The sequence below is a fragment of the Festucalex cinctus genome, chromosome 4, assembly GCF_051991245.1.
Source record: "Festucalex cinctus isolate MCC-2025b chromosome 4, RoL_Fcin_1.0, whole genome shotgun sequence".
NCBI lineage: Eukaryota > Metazoa > Chordata > Actinopteri > Syngnathiformes > Syngnathidae > Festucalex > Festucalex cinctus.
In genome coordinates this window covers 29356069-29381250 of record NC_135414.1, presented here as the reverse complement: position 1 = coordinate 29381250, position 25182 = coordinate 29356069, and the positions used below count along the sequence as shown (strand labels likewise).

General features: G+C 41.8%; 1 protein-coding gene and 1 long non-coding RNA gene across 11 annotated transcripts in view; both read left to right on the top strand.

Moving 5' to 3' along the window:
- Positions 1-25182, top strand: part of LOC144018051 (uncharacterized) — a 267738-nt gene that overhangs the window by 47724 nt on the left and 194832 nt on the right. For 9 of the 10 annotated variants that reach the window (XM_077520152.1, XM_077520147.1, XM_077520146.1 and 6 more), the window contains exon 4: positions 18221-18337. The exons of the other annotated variant lie outside the window; for it this stretch is intronic. In XM_077520152.1, the coding sequence (XP_077376278.1) occupies positions 18221-18337 (117 nt within the window). The remainder of the gene's footprint in view (positions 1-18220; positions 18338-25182) is intronic. 10 annotated transcript variants of the gene reach the window in all.
- On the top strand, positions 20750-23614 carry LOC144017180 (uncharacterized). The gene is made up of 3 exons (XR_013283124.1): positions 20750-22338; positions 22545-22665; positions 22771-23614. It is a non-coding gene; the product is annotated as an uncharacterized LOC144017180 (long non-coding RNA).

The window sequence follows — 25182 nt, the reverse complement described above, 5'->3', positions numbered from 1 at the left end:
TTAACACGAACACGCAATTTAGCTCGACCAGCCACATAGCCGACATTTGACCAAATTAAGTGACTGCGCCAAATAGCTTGAATCCGACCAGATACATAGCAGATGGCAAGGCAAAATATTTGACAAAATATAGTGACTATGGGCACATAATTTGATCAGATGCATGCAAATTCACCTATGTGAGACTAGTCCGCATAGCACGCATTGGACCAACCACATAGCAGAGCCAAAACGTGACAAATCTCAGATTGCCCTTGACAAGGCGTCCGACTGACGGATGCCAACCACTTTAACCGCCCATCACCAACATGCTTATCCTCCCCCTCAGGCCTCCTGCACGTTTATTAAGCAAGGAAACATGTTTTTGTTTGGAGTCTTCTTTTTTTTTTTTTTTTTTTTGATGGCTGACAGCTCCTACTGGGGAGCAGACAGACCTCAGTCTCACCTTCACTGCTACTTCACTACTCTTACTTCCTATTAAAATGTGACTCTTGCCAGAGATTATTTAAAAGTGATGATTTGCCGCTTAGCATCCAAACGTTGTTGTGGCGATTGACGTTTTTGTTCAACTCCACATTTCTTTTGGCCCTTGTTCCAGTTGCAAGAAGCTATAGTGCTTAAGATAACAAGATATTAAAAACAGCTCTCAAAATGATGTAGTGCAGTCATGAAAATCACAGATTTCTGATGCTAAACACTGCCTTCTACCTTGTGCAATGGAAATTTACTGTAATTACTGTAATATGACATTTCCCTGCAAGTTACCAACAGTATCACCTTACACAATAGAAATTGCTCCCATGTGACATGTGACCAATTGAAATACACTGAATGAAATGTCATACAATTGCAAATTATGAATGATAGTTGACACTTTACCCAGAAGAAAGAAACAGAATGATGATGCAATATGTGACCTTACCATGCAAGTTACTCTGGAATCCTGCCGCCTCGACCATTAGAAATAAATGTAAAATAAAAGTTGTATGATGTCTCATATAACTGCCGCAGTCTGTAATATATCCATTCCTTTTGAGTTACTCAAAGTAATAATAATTAAAAATGGTGGGAAAGAATTGCAAACAAAGGTGTCTGCTGTGAAACTTTGGATCATTAACGATGGCAGCACAGAACGTCCCCGGAGTGAACGAGATTGTGTTTGCTGATCAATTTTTATTTAATTATTATTTTTTTTTTAATGACATTACAGCCGATCACCAATTTTGCACAGAAATGCAAAATATCTGACGAGGCGATCATATCTGCGTAAAGTCTGAATGTGACCGTTGCTTTCAAATCACAATTGATGAATCCATGTTTTTGTCCGCCATTACGGTCACCGGGGAGCCGGAGTCTGTCCCAGCTGACTTTAAGCCGAGACACCGGGCAGTTGGCCAGTTCATCGCATGGCACATATATAGGCGACCAATTCAAGGTCAAATTCACCCCTATAGACAATTATTTTTCCACTCCCGCATTACCAAGCATGGGGATGGAACATTTCTGCAAATCTTAGAGCTAAAATAGGTGGCTAAAAAGTTACTGTCGTACTTATCGAGTGTGGGTACAAAGCGTGCACTCGTGTGTACTTGCGTAAGTCGTGTGTGCGCGGTGGGCGTTGGAAGCCGCCGTGTAGCAGCCGCGATCGCGCGGTTTGATCTGTCCTGCAGAAAATAACAAGACCTCAATCTGCGCCTATCTCCCCTTTAATCAAATCACAACCTTTTTTTTGTGCTTTTTTTTTCCCCCTCTACAAAAGTGTCAGCAGGCTGAGAATCAGGCCCCGTCCTTATCAAAGAGCCACGGGTTCAATTGATTTCCAAGGCCGGGAGATTTTTTTTTTTTCTTTTATTCAGCAACTTTGAAGATCAAAATAAAAGGGGATGGTGGTGGGGCTAGCACAAACACCTGCGCCCCCTCCCCATCAGGCAAATTACTTCTGACTTTCAATTTATTTGGGCAGGAAATGGAAAGCTACATCCTAAGCACAGTCAATAGGAGGAGTGGTGGAGATGGGGGGGGGGGGGGGGGGCGAAGGGGGGGGCAAGGTGTAATCAGGCGCCTCGCCGACTCCAAGGCCTCGGTGCTGTCACTTTTAATAGCCACTCAGACCACACAATCTGGCCCGGCCGGCATTCCCGCCTCTTCCTACTACCTCCTCCTCCTCTTCCTCGTCCGTGTCCTTCCTAATAACAAGTGAACGTTTCCCGGCGCATCGCATGAATCACGTCCATCCAGCCGACCTTTCCTGGCGCTTAAAAGCAGGCAAGGGGCGAGATAGGCGGCCTTTCGCTGGATTGGATTGAAGCGGAGATTGGCCGTAAAGATAGCCGCTCGGGTGCGAGGCTACTTTTTGGGCGCGTGCTTCGTTCGGCGGCAGGATGGGATGAATCGCATGCAAGGTTGTTTTCTTGGGTCATGCAATTCATGTAATACGACTGTTCCTTGCCGGTTTTTAATGACGGCTGCCAACTTGCACAATAGAAGTAAACAAAATGACTTGAAATTTTCCACAGTTGACATGTTATCGTACTTAACTCGTTCACTCCCATTTTCACAGAAGCGGTCCTCTTCACTCGTGGCTGTTTTACGGGATTTTGACTGATTTTTGCAAGGCTCACAGAAAATTGTGTTCTATTGCTATAAGAACATGGAACCTACCAAAAGAAAGATTAAAGTCTCTTCTATCGTCAGGGAAAAAAATAGTATATTCATATCTCTTTCCATTCTGCAGCAATTAGCATTAGCATTTAGCTAAGTTTCATCGTTATTCACAAATCTAATTAGAATTGTGAGCATTTGAGCTTTTTTCAACATTTGATCTCCTTTGCTGTGTTGCCACCTGCTGGCCGTTTGTGTAATAACTACCGCTCTTTGCAGTTGAGAGGCTGCATCAAAGCCTTGTGTATGTTCAAGCATTAAAAAAATAAATAAATAAATAAAAAAAGTATGAATACGTCCTTGGGACACTTACATTTAAAATAGAACATATTTATACGTTTTTGGTAGCAAATTAGTTTTTAAACAGAACAACACAACCATGTATGTTATAGAATTATTGTGATTGCTAATCGACACCATACCCAATAGAAGAGGGGTTCTTAACCTAGGTTCGAACGAACCTCCGGAAGTTCGGTGAGTCAGGGGTTCGACAGAGGTCAAGACACACACCGAACTCAACTGATTCGTGATGATACGCTCTTCTTGGCCATCATTGGCGGCAGGTGATCACGCTGTGTTGATTGGCATACCTGTGCTGCGGGGAATTTGGTGCGCTCAGTAGTCGACTTATGGCTATTGTGATGGTACGTCGTGTAATTTCTTTATTATTGCAATGCCTTCATTCTAACTATGTCGAGCAAAAAAAAAAGAAAGTGGTCGGAACGATGACTATGTGCAATATGAATTCACATGTATAAAACAGAGCTTCTGGTGTTCCACATGGTTCAATATTGGGGCCACTGCTGTTTGGATTGTTTTTGCTGCCGCTAACAGCTTGATTTGTTGTGCCAAGTTGAGCAACCCTAGTCCAGCACAACACAATGGTCACAAAACTCGATTCCTATGTCTTGAATTTGGAAGGGGGTGGGGGAAGTCAATAACAAAGTATTCTGTGAATGCGAATTTGAAACTGGTGGGGTTCAGTACTTCTAACAAGGAAGAACCACAACAATAGAAATGAACAAAATGGCTACAAATAGTCCAAAAAGTCTCTGGCATGGCCAGCGATGTCCTCTCTCCTGTCAGCTCTCCGGCATGTCGGCATCCGAGCATCTCTTTTTGTCGCCTTGTTTCAATCAATAGTGTCTTCTCTCCAAGACGATCCCCCGCAGCTTTTAAGTGGCTTCCAAATAGAACAGCAACAGCAGATCCAGTCCCGACCCGTCGAAAATGTGTGAACTCATCATTCTGCCGGCTCACCTCCTTTGAATACTGCTGCCTCCGATCGATGCTCCATAATTCTTGAATTTCTTGGATGTGGAAGCGACAGTATCAGTAGAAAGTAACAGACCAGAGGCTGAGAGGATGAACGGACTCCATCCATCCATCCATGCATCCATTTTCTTACCCACTTGCTCCTCACAAGGGTCATGGGGGTGCTGGAGCCTATCCCAGCTGGCTTCAGGCAGTAGGCGGGGTACACTCTGAACTGGTTGCCAGCCAATCACAGGGCACACAGAGACGAACAACCATCCGCACACACAAGCACACCTAGGGACAATTCGGAGGACCCAATTAACCTGCCATGAATGTCTTTGGAATGCGGGAGGAGACCGGAGTACCCGGAGAAGAACCACACAGGCACGGGGAGAACACGCAAACTCCACCCAGGAAGGCCAGAGCCTGGATTCGATCTTGCAACCTCAGTACTGGGAGGCGGACGTGCTAACCAGTCATCCACCCGTGCCGCCCTACTGAAATAGTTCAAACTAAAATACAAAAACATTAATAAAATAAATATAAGTGGTTTGAAAAAACTAAATGAAATTACAATTTACATTTATAACGCGAACTAAAACAAATTATAGCAAAATTTACCATTGTCAGTTATTTTCAGAAATATATATTAATTTATTAAATGAGAGTTCAGGGTTGATTTTAAATTATGTTAGTATTTCTTCCGATATTACTGTTTGGCTGTACAGAGCAAAGCAGGTCAAACAGCCATTTATATTTTAGTTTGTAGTTTGTTTTTGTTTTTTTGACACAATACTTTTTTTTTTTTTTTTAATCTTGCACTCCACCATTACGCCATATAAAAACAAACCCTAAAACTAACACAAAATCTAATACAAACTATCCTCAAACAAAACACTAATAATTCAAACAAAAAAAACTAACAAACCCGCTCTAAAAACGAATTCAAACTGATGTTCAAAAACTGACACAGTATTAAAGGATCTTTGTGCAGTTTATTTTTATTTTTATTTTTATTTATTTTTTTAAACTCACGACTGCCACCTCCGGCCCAAACCGTAACTGCAGCATGTCAGGCTCATTTATGGTGCGCGTACGACTTATGTGCATGATCTTAAAGTGGCAGCCACAGTTGACAAAGACATGACTTCAAATGAGGTAAGAAAAACTCCGCCCCTCCCCAAAGCTACTGTGGAGTGAGCAGGGTCCGCGCACTCTACTATATGGCGAAGATAAAAGCAAAACAGCCAGGGCTCTTATAATCATCTGGGGGTTGGTGGAGCATGCATGATGTAGAAAAAGTGTTAACATTATATTTTTAAATGGCAAAATGCACCTAAAAAAACCCAACCAAAACTATTATAACCCTGCTGTGTCATATTACAAATGATACATGAACCTCGACTGTGTTGTGTCCCAAATTCAATCGCGGGATGGCTGGAGGGGACGTGCCATGAGTCTGGGAGTCCCTCCACGCATCCGCGGCCCCCGCCTCTAATCTGAACCCTTGTTTGTCTCCACTTTTACACAATTAGCCGATGTTTTGATGGCTGTGGTTTTACTTTCATCCGCCGTCACTAATGAGACGCAAACTCGGGGCCCCGGGGGGGGAACGCCTCTGACGGCGCGGGCGGGAGATATCGCACCGACCGCACGCTACGCACATGTGGCGAGCGAGTGAAAAGTGACAGCCGGGAAAAAAAAACAACAAAAACATTTTTACATTGAGATGATAGAACCCACCGACAGAGGAGAGAGGGGGCTTAAAACCTCGCTTGTGTGTAAAACAAGGCTCCTCTGTCATCTTTCTTCTTCATTATTAACGCACAAAAACACGGCGCCCTGTTGTGCGGCGCGGTTAATATGCATAAGAGTGTTTCGTGTGAACGGATGTTCCCCATACGGGAAAACACTTTCCTTTTGTCTGCACGCTAATTATATTAGTCATATGGCTGAAAACCGGCGTGTAAACACGCAGTCAGTCGCAGGCGTGAAATGATTACAAGCCATAAGTGGCCAAAAGAGGTGAAAATTGTTTGTGGTTTTCGAGGGGAAAACAATCTCCAGGGTAGCTGCATGTTATGGAGGCCAATTAAAGACTTTTTGAGGCCACTTTTGATCAGTTTTAAGGCCTCTTATCCACCAATGTAAATTTTATATTTTCATTATTTTTCATGTGCAATTAGTAGCTTTAAAAACACATTTTGCAACTTGCTGTCGACTGAAAATGACATCACAATTGCTCAGGTAACCAATCAGTGCTCAGCTTGTGAATGTCACATGACCAAACCTAGAAAACAGGTGAGCTGTGACTGGTTACCTGAGCCCTTGTGATGTCATTTTCAGTCGACATCCTAATCATAAATTAGCGTTGGAATTAATGGTATCGGCGTGTTACTTGTGAGTAGTCACCGATACCGATACCACTGTTTTAATGCAGTATCGGCACCTCTGCCCATACCAGTATCGGTATCGGAACAACACTAATCGTGACCTTCATATTGTGATATCATGTCATGATGTTTGGCTATAGTTACATCCCTAATGTAAATTTCCTTTCCCCGCCTCAATTCGTCATATTAATCATGGCATGAGTATTTAACCCGATTGCATTTTGCCATAGTTTTTTTTTTTTTTTTTAAATAAGATGTCACTTCTCGTATCTCCTAATCTGTTTATCTTACATCTATATTGTTTCATTATTGCACAGTTTAAGCAGGGTTAATCAGGAACGCTGATTAAAAACGCTTGATTCTTGCACCACTAACAGATATTTAATACGATTAGTTGGAGGATGTGTCTAAAATAAGGATACATTATTGAGACACAGGAAAAAAAGCTGCAAGGACCCGTGTCCAAGATCGAACAGGAAGTCAACCATTTCCTGAGCTTGTAGTTGGACGAATGTTTACTAGGAAATTGTCCCAAATGAGCCCCAGTCAGAAACAGGTATACCGGATTTGCATGCATGTCGCACAAGATCTAAAAATAACCATGATGCAACTAATTCAGAGGTCAAATCTCGATGATGATGACCCAAGGTAATGTGTGAATGAATATTCATAATTTTGCTCCTTTTCTGCTCGGTTGCAGCTGTGCTCCACACGCATACGCATTCTTGGATGCATGCACACGCACACACGCTTTGCTACAAACACTCATCTTGGTGTTTGGTAGAAAACATCTGCGGCATGTTTTTTGTGTGTCGTCAAGGTTTCGTGTTTGCGCCATGCTTTGAATTTGCAGGCCCGTAAAATGGCCTGATTTGTCTCGTTTGCTCCGCTTTGGTGTCATCTTGTTCAGAAGCACATGATCACTTATTCAGTAATTAATACTTTTTGAGTTACATCAGCAGTCGTCAATGTTTTGAAAATGACAGTGTCACTCCCTCAGACGATTTTACAGAGTTCGCCTTGCTTACGCCTTTTATAATGTGCAGTTATTTGTTTAGTAAATTTTCTCCGCAACTTGTGGTCCCACAAAATCCTGAAGGCCAATTTCCGTGATTCCAGGAGGTTATTTCAGTTTCAGGAGCGCATGAATCAGATCTGGCTGTGTTTGCCAACATTGGGGGAATTGGCTCCTTGTCTTCTTCTTCTTCTTCTTCAGAGTGAGGAACACAACAGCCGTCTTTAGTTTTAGTTGTTCCTACTTAAATCGCGTCCATCTGCTGGCGTACGAGTACATCTGCTCCTCAATCAGCTCCACTTCATCCTCATCAGCCCCGCACCCGAGTCTCCTTAAATGTCACGCCGGGCTCTTTAATTCTCTCCGCTCTTGTTTTATCAGGAGCAGCCAGGCCGTCGTCATTGGCCCACTTTGTCCCGCACAAGGTCACTTCCTGTCTGTGAAGACAAAATGAAAACACTCGCAATTAGCATGCAACGGATGCTAACTGTGAAATAATAGTGAGGCCACAGATTCAGTCAAATTGCATTTTCTAAAACTAGTTTATTCCTTTACAATCTCTATTATGGTTTAATATGTAGATTTTGTAGTAACTTTATTGAAACATGCAAGATTTATTTATTTATTATTTTTATTTTTTTAAATGAAGGGAGCTGGAATATAAACATGACATTTTAATTCATTTAAATGTGAAAATTTGAAATGATTAATTTTAGTTACAAGCTTGGTCAAAGAAAAAAATGTAACTCCTAACTCAAGGTATCACTGTATAAGAATAAAAAACACAAAAAAAAACTTTTTTTTTTTTTAAATAACCCTGGACAATGCATGGACATTTCTATGCCAGTATAAAAAGAAGTCAGAAATGAAAATAAAGCTATATTACACAAACAAATACTTTTGATGATTATGCAACATTATTTTTTTGCACAACTTTTGAGGGCTTCTCTCCCCAAACATCTGTTGTTTTCTATGTGGTGTACGTACAGTATACTGTACTATTGATGCATGTGCATACTGTTGATGGGTGTGTATACTGTTGGCAAGAAGCAGTAACAGATTGGGGCCCTTCTTTAATGATAAACATAATGCTCTAAAAGACCCATCTGCCTTGTTAAATGTCAGCCGACGTGTGCGTACACACGCAAACACCCATTTAACTCTCTCTCTGCCATATTTTTGTCTTCGAGCTGCCAGCTGCTCGCAATGTTTGTTGCAGGTAAACAAAAGGTTCTGTTCAAGAAAGTTTTGGATAGATTACAGTGGTGGGCAAACTCGGACCTCGAGTGTCAAAGTGTCATTGGACTGTCTCGATCCAAATAATAACAATGAAACTCACCAAAAAAACTTACCTATTTTTTTTTTTTTTTTTTTGACAACATTCGACAATGAAGTCAAACAAAACAACAATTTTACCTCACCCATCTGTTTTCACCACTTGCTCCTTAATGGAGCTCCTTTGGAAAAATTCTCTAGTCGTAGATTGTCAAAGGCCTGGAATTCTGCCAAAGTGGCTGCTCTGTCTAAAACAAAAAAACGCATTCTACATAGCCCAAAAGGCAAAATTGTTCATTCCACCTGGTAAGACCTGGGGGCTAACAACACAACTCATGTTAGCATGAAGCTGTTGGGGGTACACTGTACACTGAAAGAAAGCTACAGGTAGACAAATGGCTATTAAGTGTATTGAATCATTGATGAAACGCCATGGTATCAATCAGACCTCTCGAGTTTCATTAAAGTTCGGTGTAAGGAGTCCGTGTGACGGCAAACGTTACCGTAATGCAGTACTAGCAAAACCGGTTGCCATGTTTATGCTGGGGTGGTGGTAACAGCTGCTGAATGTAACTAACAGTAAACTTACTTTCAAAACCGAGTCATCACTAAAGTAACTAAGTTACTTTTAATATCAAGTAATCACAGAAGTTACTTTTTCAAGGAAACTGTTCACAAGGCAGGAGGGGTCACAGTCGTGAGCCGCTGGTCCGGTAACGATGCAGCAAGTCAAGCTCGAGACACCTCCACCAGCAGCCAAAGCTTTCCCCCTTGTGTAAGGACAATAAAATTTTATGCACCCGTGAGCAACAGGACTGTATCTCATTTTAAGTACAGCATCACCCACCCCCCAAAGCCCCACCCCCTTTTTATAGGGCACCTTCGCCTCCTTGTCAGACGCACACAAAACAGCGCAGTGACAATCACAAGATGTGATCATCAGCTTGATTCAAAGTCACTTTTTACTCAGAGTGACTTTGTAGAGGAGAGCGGGAGCATGCGACGTCATACCTAGTTTGGCTCGGACGACTCCGAATACGATGGCCAAGAATTACGAGCAGCACAAGTTGGGAGAAAAAAAAAAAATAGCTTCATAATCACACCGTCTTCTGTGAATGTGTCTTGTCTGGTAGACCAACTTGAGCGTTGATTAAGTTTAATTAAAAAGAATTCAATGCCAATTTAGATTATTTTCTTACTCGTCAGTGGCAATTGAGTCTTCAACTAATGTAATGTGCTGTATGTTTTCATAAACATCAATAAAAAAATAAAATAAAATCTTGAACGACTCGGACATGCGCTTCCAAAACATTATTCAAACTACAGTCACATTTTTTTTAGCAGATTTTCGAACGTCCATGTTTAGGTCGTCTGGATTTTGGTGATGCAAAAAAAGGCGTTTCACTGGTAATTATTTGTTGCTCCAAAATTGATATAATTGAAAATGAATGCTGCTTTCATTTTCTTGAGGCACACATGCATATCGTAAGCTTGTAAATAATAAACTCTCATGACAACTTAAGTCCTTTAACGGCACTCTTCTTTGTGGTTTGCCAAATTTATAGATTTTATTTCCCCTGTACGTGGACTTAGATATGGTAACTGTTTATGTTGATATGAAAGATCATTTATAGATTATTTTGTCATTCAGTACAATACAACAGATAGATGCAGTAGATGAATCTGCAGCAAGCGCAGATCCAAAATTAATCTTCGTTATTAGCAGTGTGATGAACCCTCCCCAGCCCTCCTGCTTCCGTTAGATGTTCCCCCGCCCGCCTAATTAAAGGAAATTGTAGCGGGTGAAGTTATTTCTCCAAGGAAGTCGCCGAACACCGTTGTCTCGATGACACAAATCCTCCGACGCGTCACAGAGGGAGGAATTAATTCCCGCTTTTTTTTTTTTTTTTTTGTTAGAATCAAAGCGTTGTGCTATCAGCACCATGTTTGTCACAAAACGCATTAAGAGCACATTACGCTCCGCGTTTACGGTGAACAAAAACACGTTATTAAAAACTAAGAAGCCGTCCCCCTCAGGAACAATGCAACGTTGTATCGCATTTTAAGCGGCCGGCGTGATGATTTCAGAGCTCACTAGAGACCCGCGTCTGGAATTGAGTGAAACACTTTTTTTTATTTTCCCGCTGCTCATTTGAGAATAAGTTGTTAGATTCTACAGCATTGTCACGCCGCTTAATCTCGATCAGGGTTTTGACGCCAAGTAAAAGCATTTCTTTGACTTTTATGAGCCATCCAGTGGGTTGATCCACTGAGGGAGTGAAAACAAAAGCTTTTATTTTTTTAATTTAACACAACTAATGTTTGCATTCTAGTATTGTTTTTGTAAACATCAGGAATAATTTGTAGAGTTCAAACACAAAAATAGAGCCACACCTACTAGCAGACAGAGGGTTATATTCACTAAGAATATGCTGCGCCCGGTAATAGCGCAAAATATTGCACCACAACTGCACCCGCAGTCTGTGCCCAGTTACCCACCTATTCACTAAGGATATTGCTCTAATCATATACCGGCGCAAACACGGTGCGATCGTGTTTTAAAAATAGATTTTCAGAGGTTGGCATACAATATGCATCTGGCACGTAAAAATGATCGTAAAATGCCTCCCCGCCATTGCCGATCAGCCTGGGTTACGTTGTGTGCTAAAACAACAGAGGAAAGTGTCCCCCCCTCCCCTCGCTCTCTCTCTCTCTCTCTCTCTCTCTCTCTCTCTCTCCCCTTTCCTCTCTCCCTCTCTCTGCGTGATCATGTTGTGCCGCAAATGGCATGCACTGCTGTCATGATCGAGGTTGCGGCAGGTTAAGTGCATGCTTTCCATAAACGTTATTTGCGTCATGCAAACTACATGTGGCTATTTGCGCTGGCGTTAGTGAATTAGACGCTGTATATCAATGAGTCTCATTTACATTGGGGTGGGCATATTTTGCGTCAAATGTATGCAAATTACCTAATTTACATGCGCGCACAGTGGCGCAATCTGGTTGTTAGCGCACTCAGTGACGGATTTCCCCATCTGTGCGTGTTTTAGTGATTTAGGCGCTCCTGGATTGCTCAATTTTTACCGGTTAGCGCTGCGCAAAGGCTACGCAAACTTTTAGTGAATATGCCCCCGAGTATCTTCTCTCATACTTTGAGCGTAGTCGATACCCAATCAATATCAATATATCAAAACCACGGAATCGATATCACTAGTCTAGCCATCAACAGTAAAGACAAATTTAAAGTTGACCTTAGAAGTGCAAAAGACAACAAAACAATAAGTTATTTTAAACTAAAAATGAGTGTTCAGTACTCAAAAGAGAATCTTATCCTATCACATGTTCACTGCACGCTGTACAATGACAAAGGCTTTTTTTATGCTACTCCCTGCATTATGAATATATTATAGCAATATTTTTTTGCACAATAATACATCGTGGTCAAGATTCAATGAACCATATTGTTCCAAGTATTGCCCTAGTGAGGTAAAGTTTGTCCACCTCCATGCACAAAGTTTGTATATGGGGGCCACGAAGAGCAGACAACATAGTTTTTAATGAAGATTAATTGTGGCCACTGAGCTCAGTTGTTCTCGGGGAAGTCAAAGGTTCCACCTGGACCATCCTTCCTCAGTGTCACCCGGCCCGGCGAGGTCACGCCCGCCAGGATGCGCACCGCTCTTCATCCTTGCGGGGTCACCCGGAACGAACTCTCCCAGCTGCATCACTTCCACTACTTTTTTTTTTCTTTTTTTTTTTTTGTAGGTCTTGTCTTATTTTGCCTCAAAAGGATACGCCGCATTCGTCTGCTCGCTCAACATATTCAAATATGTTGAAGCCTGACACGCTTCTTCTCTCCAGGACTCGTCGTCTGCCGTCACAAAGACAGCTTTTTGTGCGACGGGATGAAAGAATGACACACAGCCAAAAGGAGGAGCATGAGTAAAAATAGCTGAAACGGAGTCGCAGGCGGTTCCAACAATGAGAGTACGACGACTTCCCGGATTAAAAGTCTTGTGTAAAACATCAGTGTGAGCCACATTCATTCACTGCTCCGCTGTGTAAATGAGGACGATGAGGGATGTAGTGTTGTCTTTTCATAAACATCAAAGATAAGAAGAAGTTATTGAAGTTTTTTTTTGTTGAAAATACTCACATTCTAAGCATCTGTATGGTCTTGGAACGTAACATATGTGTTTTCCTCAACATCACAGAGATATTTTCCCAAACATCAAGTGCTTACGTAAACAAGACAATTTAGATTTCTAAATAACAAAGTTCAGTATTTTTAAGAAGAAATGTAACACAATACTAAACATAAAAGACAATCTAGGAATGTTCCATACTTGTTTTGTAAACGTCAAGGACCGTACAATGCATATTTTTGTCAACACCAGTGAGAATTTATTCTTCAATGAGTTTAAAGTATGTGTAAGATATGAACTATACTTTGCAGCACACTATTTTCCTCTCAACTATTTTCCTCTCTTTAAACATTTTTTTTTACCAATCTCTCTATAGATTTTGCTCTATGAGATAAAGTGATGCCAAATCACAGTTGCTATTTTGCTTTAACTGTTTGACCACCAAAAAAGTATAACGATTAGTAAAATTACGCTGTATGCCGCCATTAACCTTAAATAACGTTAACTATGTTTATTTTTTGTTTTGTTTTGTTTGTAAATCAATGGGGCAGCACTGCCTAGTCAGTGGGTTGTGGAATCAAAAACACCCACTAACTATGGCCAGCAGATGGCAGCATTGTAACTCTTTTTGAATGGGTTGCCGGTGTATGGAATTACAATGAAACATGACGGAATCTGATGAAATCTGATGGAATATAAAGTTTTCAAGGATGACGTGAATGATCAAAGCATTTGTCACATGAAACCTCATTCACAGAGTGTCACTAAACAAAAAATATTTGTGTCAAAGTCAATGTTGTGGAGAAATTGTATCTTTTCACAAAAGGCTTGTTTTCTCCTTATCGTTTCAATTTTCGCTCAATGTCACTCAAATTACCTATTTTCAAATGGTGATTACTAAAGAATGAAATACGGTAGAAACATACTTTTTTTTTTCTAATGAAAGAATAGAATGCGATCTTTCATTTGGTACTTTGTATATGTAGTAAAAGCACATGCTGTCAAGCATCAAAATGTAATTTGTTTTTTTAAACTGCTTTTGAAAAGTAATCCGATGACTCTCACTGATAGCTGCTAGCGTTGTTAGCCGCCACTAAACGCTGGCAACAGGCGCTGTACAAAGCAATGTCTTTGTAATCAAGTCTTTTTTTTTTTAATTCTTTTTATTCCAATTTTATTTGGAGAAAATAATTTGGATACAACATCACTGACAAACATTACCAGGAAGAAGGAATTCCAATGGGGAACGAGGAAGTGCCAATGATTGTTTGCTAGTTTAGAGCTCTCTTGAATCTTCAACCAAGATAGCATTTAGCATCCAACGTTTGCAGATTAGCTGGTGATGTTCAAACCATTTTTTTTTTCTGAAGAAGTTGCTCCTCTTCTGAATGACAAATTCCCAAAGCGTCAAAGACAATAACACATTAGCATGGGTACTTCAGAAAGTTCAATTGTCTAAGATAAATATTTTCTCTGAGCATTTTGTCCTGGTTCCTGCGCGGTTTCCCTGTACTTGTGCACACCAAAGATCCATGCGTCCTCGTGCCGTCACGTGGGCGGGAGAATCTTTTTTTTTTTTCTTTTTTTTTCTTTTCTTTTTTTAAACCGCTTGACAGTGCCATCAGTCAGCGAGAGTCGGCAGTGCCACGGAGTTTCCTGAAGGATGACTGCGTTTACTGTCAGGAACACACCACATTGTTCCGTCCAACAGGAAAAAAAAATCCATCTCTGACGCACCGCTGGACATCTTATGTGCTCCCGCCAAGACAAATTCACTTTTTCTTCTTCTTGAGCTACTTCTCTCTCAAGTGAAAAGAGTGCGGCTTGTCCTTCTACATCCCTGCGCTGACTTTTTTTTTTTTTTTTTTTTACTTCTACGCCTGGACATCGACTGTGATTTAAAAAAAAAAAAAAAAAAAAGCACAGTATCCTTGTAGTATATTGTATTGTATCGCATTGCATAATACAGGGTGCTTCAGAAAGAATGACCCTATTTCATGATCGAATATTCTATGAAGGAAAAATAGCAAAAAAATAACACTTATAATAAAAGTATTCTATTAACAGTCAAGTTTTATTTCACGTTACAAGTGTTCCAATATGGCCTCCCCTTGCAGCACGAACAGCATCAATGCGATATGAGAATTCTTCCCAAACACGGTGAAGCACATGGGGATCAATTGAATTGATCGATGTTATTTGATGTTTTAAGTTTTCCAGATCAGTTGGTAATGGCGAAAGAAAGACCCACAGAGGAAAAAAAAAAAAACACACACTCAAACTGTGAGGTTAGGAGATCTAGGAGGCCAACCACAAAGAGCATTTTTTATTTTTTTTGCCTGAGTCTCTCGGTGTCACGTGACAATTACAAAAAAACTAGGAAATCTGATCTTTCAAACACCCACTCCCTCATTCAGATTCATACATTTTTATTTGATTTTATTTGATCATGAAATAGGGTCATTCTTTTTGAATCAGCCTGTATAACGTCACCATATTGTCATATCGCAGCATATGATGCCGCATCGTATCAAATCATATCAAACTAAATTGTATTTGTAATACATTGTATTGCATCATACTGTATCAAATTTGTATCAAGATTTAATAGTATCGTATTGTGTTGCATCCTATTTGTATTCTTTCATATTAAGTTCATAGTGAACGGTACATTGCCTTGTATAGGGCCGATACAGACCTTTGCCGTTACGTTGACCATCTTTTGTCGTGAAGTCTGACCCCCAAACAACGGTGATGTTCTTCAAGCTATTGATCAAGAGACGAAGACGCAAGCTGGATCGGTGACTGTCTTGTTATGACAGATAGACGTCAGTTAGCAGACTGTAATGCTCTCAAATGAGTGGCCGTATGCTTGTCTCGCCTGTTTGATGAGGCCATTTCAGCGGGTTTCGTAAGCTGCCGTAAAGCCGAGTGAGAAATTGCTTTTGGCTGACGTCTTATTCTTCCCTTCAGCTCATGTTTTCTTCAAGAGAACCCCCCCCCCCCCCCCCCGCCACCCCTGAAATTCTGTTGTGTCAGCAGTCCTCGCTTACCTCACTCGCTCTCTTCCAGTTTGCTTGATGCTTTCTGGTGGCTGTTGGGAACCATCACTCTTCGGTGATGTCGTGGGTCCTCCAGAGAAGGCGCATCTGCTCTAATTTTAATCAGCGCGTTGCATCATATGTGATCGTATCATGATGCATCATTGTGGCGTCTCAAATCAATCGTCAAAGTTTTTACTGTATCTTATAATATATCATATTGCATCATATATATATTTTTTTGTTTCATACATCATTGTATCTTATATGATATTGCACCATCTCACATCATATCAGATTATATTTTTTCGTTCTGTATCGTGCCATGGCATATGACATCACAGTTTTTACTGTATCTTATAATATATCATATTGCATCATATATATTTTTTTTGTTTCATGCATCATTGTATCTTATATGATATTGCGCCATCTCACATCATATCAGATTATATTTTTTCATTCTGTATCGTGCCACGGCATATGACATCACTGCCGGTTTTGACAAAAATTTGCAATCTTAGCTCAGGAGGAGTGTATTAAATTCCTACTAAGTGTACCGAACGAGGCATAATTCACATTTCGGATGGAGCTCCTCCACGGTGAAGCCGCTTGGTTATTACACCTGGGGAGGCGTAGGTACACAATTTATTGGAGGATATTCAAACAGTAAGTCAAATATTAATGTTGGACCAGTGTATAAGTCATTTTTTCCCCATACAAGTACAATTGAAATGTATCAGGTTGTATCATATTGAATCATACGGTATCACGTCTGTCAGGTTCATCAATACTGACACTTTTATAATAATTTTACACAGACACAAAAAGGAGAGAAAGACACCGTAATACCTTTGAACACGCTAGCGAGGAGAGCAGAGGAGAATTGTGCCATACAATTCAAACCTATGCTTCTAAAACAGTCCCTCTGCCCCCTCTCTTTTTATTTGGATTGCCTGGCACACAAAATGAAAATAGGGAGGGGAAGCGAAAGAGATACTGATTATCTTCTCCATCCAGGTTCTTCTTTGACGTTCGATCATGACTTTGCAGAAACTCAATAAACATCACGTTTCATGCAAAGGCACTTTCGATTGCCAACGGATGCGTAATTTTGGTCTCTAGATCTTCAAGAGCAGTTTTGCTCTTGCTGCAAACACTATGAATGATTATGAAAACTTAGCAAATGTATGATAAAAACAATATAGTTAAATCAATCAAATCATCTTCTGCAAATCACACTTGTTAGATAATTATTCTTAATTCAACAATTATTCTATCAACGTCACATCGTATTCTATCGTATTGCATCTTATCATATTGTATCACCTTCTTATTGTATGGTATCATAGTAACGTCTCAACGTAAATATTAATGCATATGCACGTCAAATCATGCCATTTTTGTACCATTTTAGTAAAGCCCATGGTATCATACTCCATAAATTCCATAGAACCCGTTGCATCATATCGCATCATACATTGTATCACCTCGTGATGTATAGAATTGTAAATATGGCTTCATGTTGTATTGCATACTGTAGCATATTACGTTGAATTGTATCGTAGGATATCGGATTGGATTGTGCATGTTGCATCGCATCTCATCATATGGACGTCACATCAAATCATTTCGTTTTTGTACTGTACTATATCCAAGTGTATGTTTGCGATATCTTCTTGCAACATATCGTATTATATGGCATAATATATTGTTGCACGTATGCTGCATTCGAGGATGGTCTGAAGTCGGACTTTTCCGAGTTCAAACCAGGAACACTCCCTTGAACCGATGGACTACAAGTGACATCACTCTGCAATAGTGACCGTGAATGGTAAAACACAATTTACTTGGGTATGAAACAAGATAGCTTTCTCCATTCATAAATATTCGACGTAATTTCACATAACGCAATGTACGTGACAGTGTGCTGCCATCTCCCTGCATGAAATCATACGGCAAACTACTAAACTGTATGGAATCCTTGTGAAATAAGATACAAACAATAAATGTAGCAAAATTTCGAAAAGGTAAGTTTGCTGGAGGTCAAAACGAGTTTTCAGGCCCAAAATAAAAAACAATTTATCGCGACCCGTCATTGTGGTTGTTTAACTTCTCCTCGAACGCTTTCAGATTTGAACTGGGAAAAAACAACTACGACATATCCGACTTCCGACCATCCTCGAATGCAGCATTAATACTGTATTGTAGTATCAAATTGTCTTGATTCATGTCATAATGTATAGGCCTATGTCATATTGCAACATAGTATCGTTCTATGTCACACAGTGCGGTATCGTAATCATATCGTACAGTGTTGCATTGGATCGCATCATATATATTTTTTCTGTCCTGATCATAACTGTTTTGTGCTGCATCTCATCCTATCGAATCGTGCGCTTTGTTTACAATTCTCGCTGTGTCGCCTCCCAGACTGAGTGATACGACGTCCCCGAGTGACATGCAGATGACGGCCCCCCACCCCCAACAGATGCTGAGGGGACAGGTCGTAAATCTCCGCAGACACGCGCAACGCGTGCAGTTCCAAAGGTTGGTGCCAGCCATGCAAGTATGTGCGTGTGTGCAAGCTGAAGGAGATTTCTCCCCTGTTGCATAGAAAAGTCGTCCCCCCCGCCCCCCGTCACCATTGTTCTCCCCCTCAGGGACGTCGTCGTCAGCTCCCAGCATGCAAAGTAGTCCCTTGCTCTCTCTCTCTCTCTCTTGCGCTTCCCTCCCGCAAAATGGGCTGCAAGTCTTTTGGAACTTTGCAATAAAAACAGGAAGTGGAGACACCTCACAAATTTTGCCATTTTCCATATCAGCCTGATGATCTTGAGTGCCAGTCGGTCTCGGTGGCTGGGCAGCAAGTAGTGCGAGTGCCGGGGGGGACGCTGGGTTTGGGGGGTTACCTGTCGATCACGAGGTGGCTAGTGAGCGTCGAGCGTAGAGGAACTTGACAGCGTGGAAAGTTGCATTCACAGGTGGAAAAACTGCAGGATGAATCACAGAAACAAAAGTCGCCATGAAGCAAACTCGAGCAGCGTCGAGCGTGCTGGCGAGCGTCAGCACGCGATTGATGGACACTTGAGTGCAAAGTGATTTGATGTAATGTGACATTATGATACACCGCCATGTGATGCAGTACGAGCTGATATATCAATCAATCAATCAATCAACTTTATTTATATAGCACCTTTCATACATTCAAAATGCAACTCAAAGTGCTGGACATCCATAATACAATAAAAAGAAAAAGAAAAAGCCCCCCCCACTCAGATCCCCATGATCATACCCACAGACACACCCAACAAACATGTGAAAACCACAACATGGCGGGGCACAGAAGTACCCTGTAAGGAAAGGCACCCAGGAGGAGTTCATCCACAGTGAGATTTGATTTGATGTGATACAATACTTTACACTGATACAAATTAGTAGCACACGATAGATGAAATGAGACATATCAATACTATGTACTGCAATTGCATATAATGCAACCAGGTTTATTGTAGTTTTGGAATTTTCATTTTAGTTAGTTTTTTTTTTTTTTTATGTTAGTTTTAATTAGGTTTTCAGGCTGGTTCTGTTCTTATTAGTTTGAGCTATTTAATGCTTAGTTTTTAGTTTCAGTCTTAGCTTTAGTTTTTTTAATGTGTATTTCTTATGCACAATATTAAAAAAGTATCAAAAGTACAGACCTACACTTACAATTTTTATGCAATGCTTTTTATGTATTAACACAGTCTAATATCTTCATTTCATTAAAACATGAAAAGTTTGTCTTCTTTTTAAGAAACTGTCAAATCAATAATTTGTCTTCTCTTGAGGAAGCAAACAATCCAGACACTGAATGCAAATAAACGCATCATTGAGCCATTACGATTCCCTTCGCAACAGATTTAGCAGATTTTACGTTGACATTTGCCGGCTTGTATTATCGCATCTTACATGCTATTTTTCAAAGCACATTTTGATGATTCAACCGTCTGCGGTGCTATCTGTCATCCCCGCTAGCAGATCCCCCATGTATTTCCATGCCGCCTTTTATTGTGGGCCGGCTTATCCGCCGCTGATGGAATTGTTAAAGAGCAGATATGAGCGGGCGTCTAGGAGGGTCCACCTTTTGTCCGAGCAACGCGTCGCCATCAGATGAGGGCGCCGCTTCGATAAGCATCTGAACAGCGCCTACAGGTTGTCTCACTCCATGCATAACAATCTGCACCCGTGTGGCCACAAGGGGTGGGAAAAAAAAAGAAGAAGAAAACAAACGCGTGGAGGTGCTCGTTTTGGTGATAAATATGGATAAGGCGTGTTGAAGCTGCTGTTTGGCAAAGGCAAATAATCAATACGGCGCAGCGCTTTGTTTCAAACAAAGACATATATGCGCTTGTTTGTGCGGTCTGGAGCTATATAAAGATTTGGAGGTCAAACAAGACACTAATGCGTAAAGGATAATGCATATCCCATAATTGACTGAACCTGATGAAGAGAGCTTTTCAATAAGCAAGTCACAAGAAAATTCATTGGACTGACGGTTTACATGGAACCACGAAGAGCACATCATATGGAAAAAGTGTCTGGTTCAAAACAGGGACGCATCGCTAACTGCAATATCGCCACAATATTAAAAGTGCCACAATATATCGTTGTCGTCATGTCACGATATTAAAAGCAGCACATCTGTTAAAAAAGTAGGGGTGGGACAAAAAACCGATTCAACCGGATATCGGTTCGTAAATGCGAACAACATGACCGTATCGACAGCACACTACTGTATCGATCCAAAATCCGCCAGGAACTAGTAGATGCACCGATTGTCATGCTCTGAACCGGCTATCGCGAAGCTAGAAATCGGTTGCCATGCAGAGTAGCGGTGGAGGTGAAGGTGGGGGTTGAGGAAGAAGACACGGAGAAGGAGACTCCCCCCCCCCCCCCCCCCCCCCGACAGAATCAACGGCGACAACGAAGAAGGAGACAGCGACAACGAAGAAGAAGGCGACTCGCGCGTGCGCAGTAATAGCTCTGTAACAAGTTAGCAACGTGTTTGAAAACCAACATTAAGCAATATGGATACGAGTACTGCGGCTATTGCCGGTGCGAGCGCCAATTTAACTACGGATTCAGAGAGAACGATTTTCAACGCATCGGGGAAACAAACATCTCATGTATGGAGCATTTTTGGATTTTACAAAAGAGGCGGAAAACTTGATAAAAGCTATGCCATTTGCAAATTGTGCCGAGCAGCGCTGAAGTACACTGGATCAACAACTAATCTGGACAACCATGCGACAAGGAAGCACCGTGACGAGTATGGTGAGCTAAAATCAAGGAACAAACAGCAGCATTCTAACGATGCACCGCAAGTAACGGGTAGTATCCAGAGGTATTTCGGGAAACTCGGCTACAATTCGACACGAGCTAAGGAAATCACGAATGCAATAACCCGTTTCATTGCTAAGGGATTATGTCCTTACAGTGTAGTTGAGTGTGATGGATTTCAGGATTTGCTGCATACCCTAGAGCCGAGATATACATTACCAACCCGAAAGCATTTCAGCAACACATGTATACCAGCTTTGTATGCGCAAGTGAAGAGCCAAGTGGAAGAAGAACTGGCGAGAGCAGAGCGAGTGGCATTAACAACCGATGCGTGGACGTCATGTGCAACGGAGTCATATATAACGATTACAGCCCACCACATCAACTCAGATTGGCAATTAAAGTGTCATGTATTACAAACTAGGGTGTTCAAAGGATCTCACACTGGGAAAAATATAGGTGCTCTTCTGAAACAGGCATGCACTGATTGGAACCTTGTTGATAAGCATCCAGCCCTAATTACCGACAATGCCAGCAATATGGTATTAGCTGGGGAGGAAGCAGAGATGAGCCCTCACCTCATGTGCTTTGCACACACCATCAACCTTGCATCACAAAAAGCCTTCAAAGTCAACACAGTTGCAAGGTTGCTTGGGAGAGTGAGGCGAGTGGTAAGTTTTTTTCACCGCAGTGTTAGGGCAGTGAATATTCTCCAGGAAAAACAAAAACAGCTGGCCTTGCCGCACCACAAACTCATCCAGGATGTCTCAACCCGGTGGAACAGCTCTTATGATATGCTGGAACGCTTTTTAGAGCAACAGCCCGCCATTTCTGCTGCACTATTGTCCAGGGATATTAGAAACGGTGATGTCAACACTTTAAAGGCTGAAGATTTTTGTGATGCTGAAGACATTGTCAAGCTGATGGCACCGGTCAAATTGGTCACCACAACCATGTCTGAAGACAAGCAGCCCACACTTTCTGTGATTTCACCAGTCAAAGCAAAGCTAAAAAAAACATTTGAAACAACAGACAACGACACAGTGGTATTAAGAGAGATGAAGCAGGCATTTATGAATGACATGGAGAAACGCTACAGTGGCCTCGATCATCTCTTTCACACTGCAGCAGCTCTGGACCCCCGATTTAAATCTCTGCCCTTCCTGAAAGACAGTGATGCTGAAAGAATATTCACAAGCATCTCAGAAGAAGCTACATCCTTGCATGAAAAGGTAAGTCCTTCAAGTCAGCATACTCAAATTCAAACACATACAGTATGATATTATAACACATGCCATAATTTTGTCAGTCTGCTATATTTTATGGCTGTTAAAATGTATTCTGACTTATCCTACTGATATAGGCTTGTTTACTTAGCCATCACTGACTGCAGAATTATTTCTATTATTATATCTGATTTTATTTCTCTTATTTCTAGGCAACAGCACAGCCAGCGGAGAAGGTTACAGTGCAGACAGATCCATGCCAGACTGACCCTGCCCATGAAGTCCCTGACATCACCACTGATGGACCCCAGAGCAATGATGTACCACCAACAGGTGGTGTGTTATAACTTGCTATCAAGGAGCAGTTGAAGGGGAGGGGGTGGGGGGACTGCACCATTATGTTGAGGAAAAAAATATGATGATTTTTATCCCTTGCAGATTATGGCCCTCCTTCCAAAAAAAAGAAAAAGTCAGCTTTGGACCAGCTGTTAGGAGAAGACTTCAAGGTGAAGACACCAGTGAGAGCTGTAATTGATAAGACCAGTGAGGAAGTGAGGAGGTACCGAGATCGTGAGTCTTTGCCCCTGAAAAATAACCCTCTACAATGGTGGCAAGAGCAGCAAGACCTGCCAATGCTGTCATCTCTTGCTAAAAGGTATCTCTGTATTCCAGCCACCAGTGTGGCATCTGAAAGGGTGTTCAGCACTGCGGGAGATGTTGTTTCCAGCAAACGCAGTGTACTCAAGCCTGAACATGTGGATCAGTTAATCTTCCTTAAAAAAAATCTGCCTAATAAGAAAGAGGTGAACATTGACAATGAATAAAATAAACAAGGCACATGTTCATTAAAAGGATAACAGTTTGATTGTAGTTTTGTAAGGGCTTCTTCTGCTTTGTTAGGCTTACACATACAATTTTCACTTTGTAGACTGTTTACCTTGAAATGTTGCACTTTACCTACCTGTTGTGTTCTAAGCACTCAAATTTACTCAGGCTGCAATGTTGCACATTTATTACCTACCTCTAATACCTATTGTTGAAAAAAAATACATTATAGTCAGGCTGAAATGTCGCACTTCTGTTACCTACAGTAACTAATACCTATTGTGTTCAAAACACTAGGCTACGCTCAGGTTGAAATGATAGACTTTGTTTCCATTGTTTATTCTGAATCTATTTTGGTTTTTGATCCATTCCAACAGTGATGTAACTCAGAACATATTTTTTTTTGCCTCTGTCTAAAAATAAATACATTTGACATTTTGTTATTTCCTTCAGTACCACAAAGAAACATTGCTCAGTGATAACTGCTCTTTTACATATTTGAAAACACTGTGAGAATGTTATTCCATAGGATTGGGTTCTTAATATTTGTCTACGTTAACAAATTTAACTATACTGTATGCATTATTTGAAATATCGAACCGGATATCGAATCGAATCGTATCGCTTCCAAACTGAACCGAATCGTATCGAACCGTTCTGCCTTTACATATATCGTTTTTTGTATCGAATCGTAACCCATGTATCTAGATACGCATCGAATCGGCTTTATGCCAGAGATTCCCACCCCTATAAAAAAGCCGGGTTGATTTGAATTTCTGCAGTTACAGCACCCTCTGGTGGCTAGTTTTTTAGTGCATTTAATTTTCACAAGGCATGTTTTGGCCCTTCTATGTTTAAAATCCACGCTTGTGGTCAGGTGACTACTTTACATTTTTTAAATTGTGTTTCTGGTGCTAATATTGAGTAGTTTTGTATTGTAGTATCGCCACACATGCACACTTATGTGAGAGAATAGGCAGGGTTCAAGGACAAGAGACAGCAGACCTGACAGTAATAGTACAATTGGATCACTTTTGGTTTTTGCTTTTATTGTATAAGGCAGAGGGTTGTATTTTTTAATTAGCCAATAGTGCACTTTTGAATACCATCCATCCATCCATCTTCTTCCGCTTATCCGGGGTCGGGTCGCGGGGGCAGCAGCTTCAGGAGGGAAACCCAGACTTCCCTCTCCCCAGCCACTTCAACCAGCTCCTCCGGCGGGATCCCGAGACGTTCCCAGGCCAACCGAGAGACATAGTCTCTCCAGCGTGTCCTGGGTCGTCCCCGGGGCCTCCCGCCAGTGGGACATGCCCGGAACACCTCACCAGGGAGGCGTCCAGGAGGCATCCGAACCAGATGCCCGAGCCACCTCAGCTGGCTCCTCTCAACGCGGAGGAGCAGCGGCTCGACTCTGAGTCCCTCCCGGATGACCGAGCTTCTCACCCTATCTCTAAGGGAGAGCCCGGACACCCTGCGGAGGAAACTCATTTCGGCCGCTTGTATCCGGGATCTTGTTCTTTCGGTCACGACCCACAGCTCGTGACCATAGGTGAGGGTTGGAACGTAGATCGACCGGTAAATCGAGAGCTTTGCCTTTTGGCTCAGCTCTTTCTTCACCAGGACGGACCGATACAGAGTCCGCATCACTGCAGACGCTGCACCGATCCGCCTGTCGATCTCCCGCTCCATCCCACCCTCACTCGTGAACAAGACCCCAAGATACTTGAACTCCTCCACTTGGGGCAGGATCTCATCCCCGACCTGAAGACGACACTCCACCCTTTTCCGACTGAGGACCATGGTCTCGGATTTGGAGGTGCTGATCCTCATCCCAGCCGCTTCACACTCGGCTGCGAACCGCTCCAGTGAGAGCTGGAGGCCCCGGCCTGATGAAGCCAACAGCACCACATCATCTGCAAAGAGCAGAGATGCAGTGCTGAGGCCACCAAACCGGAACCCCTCCACGCCTCGGCTGCGCCTAGAAATTCTGTCCATAAAAGTTCGGTCGAACGCCTTCTCCAAATC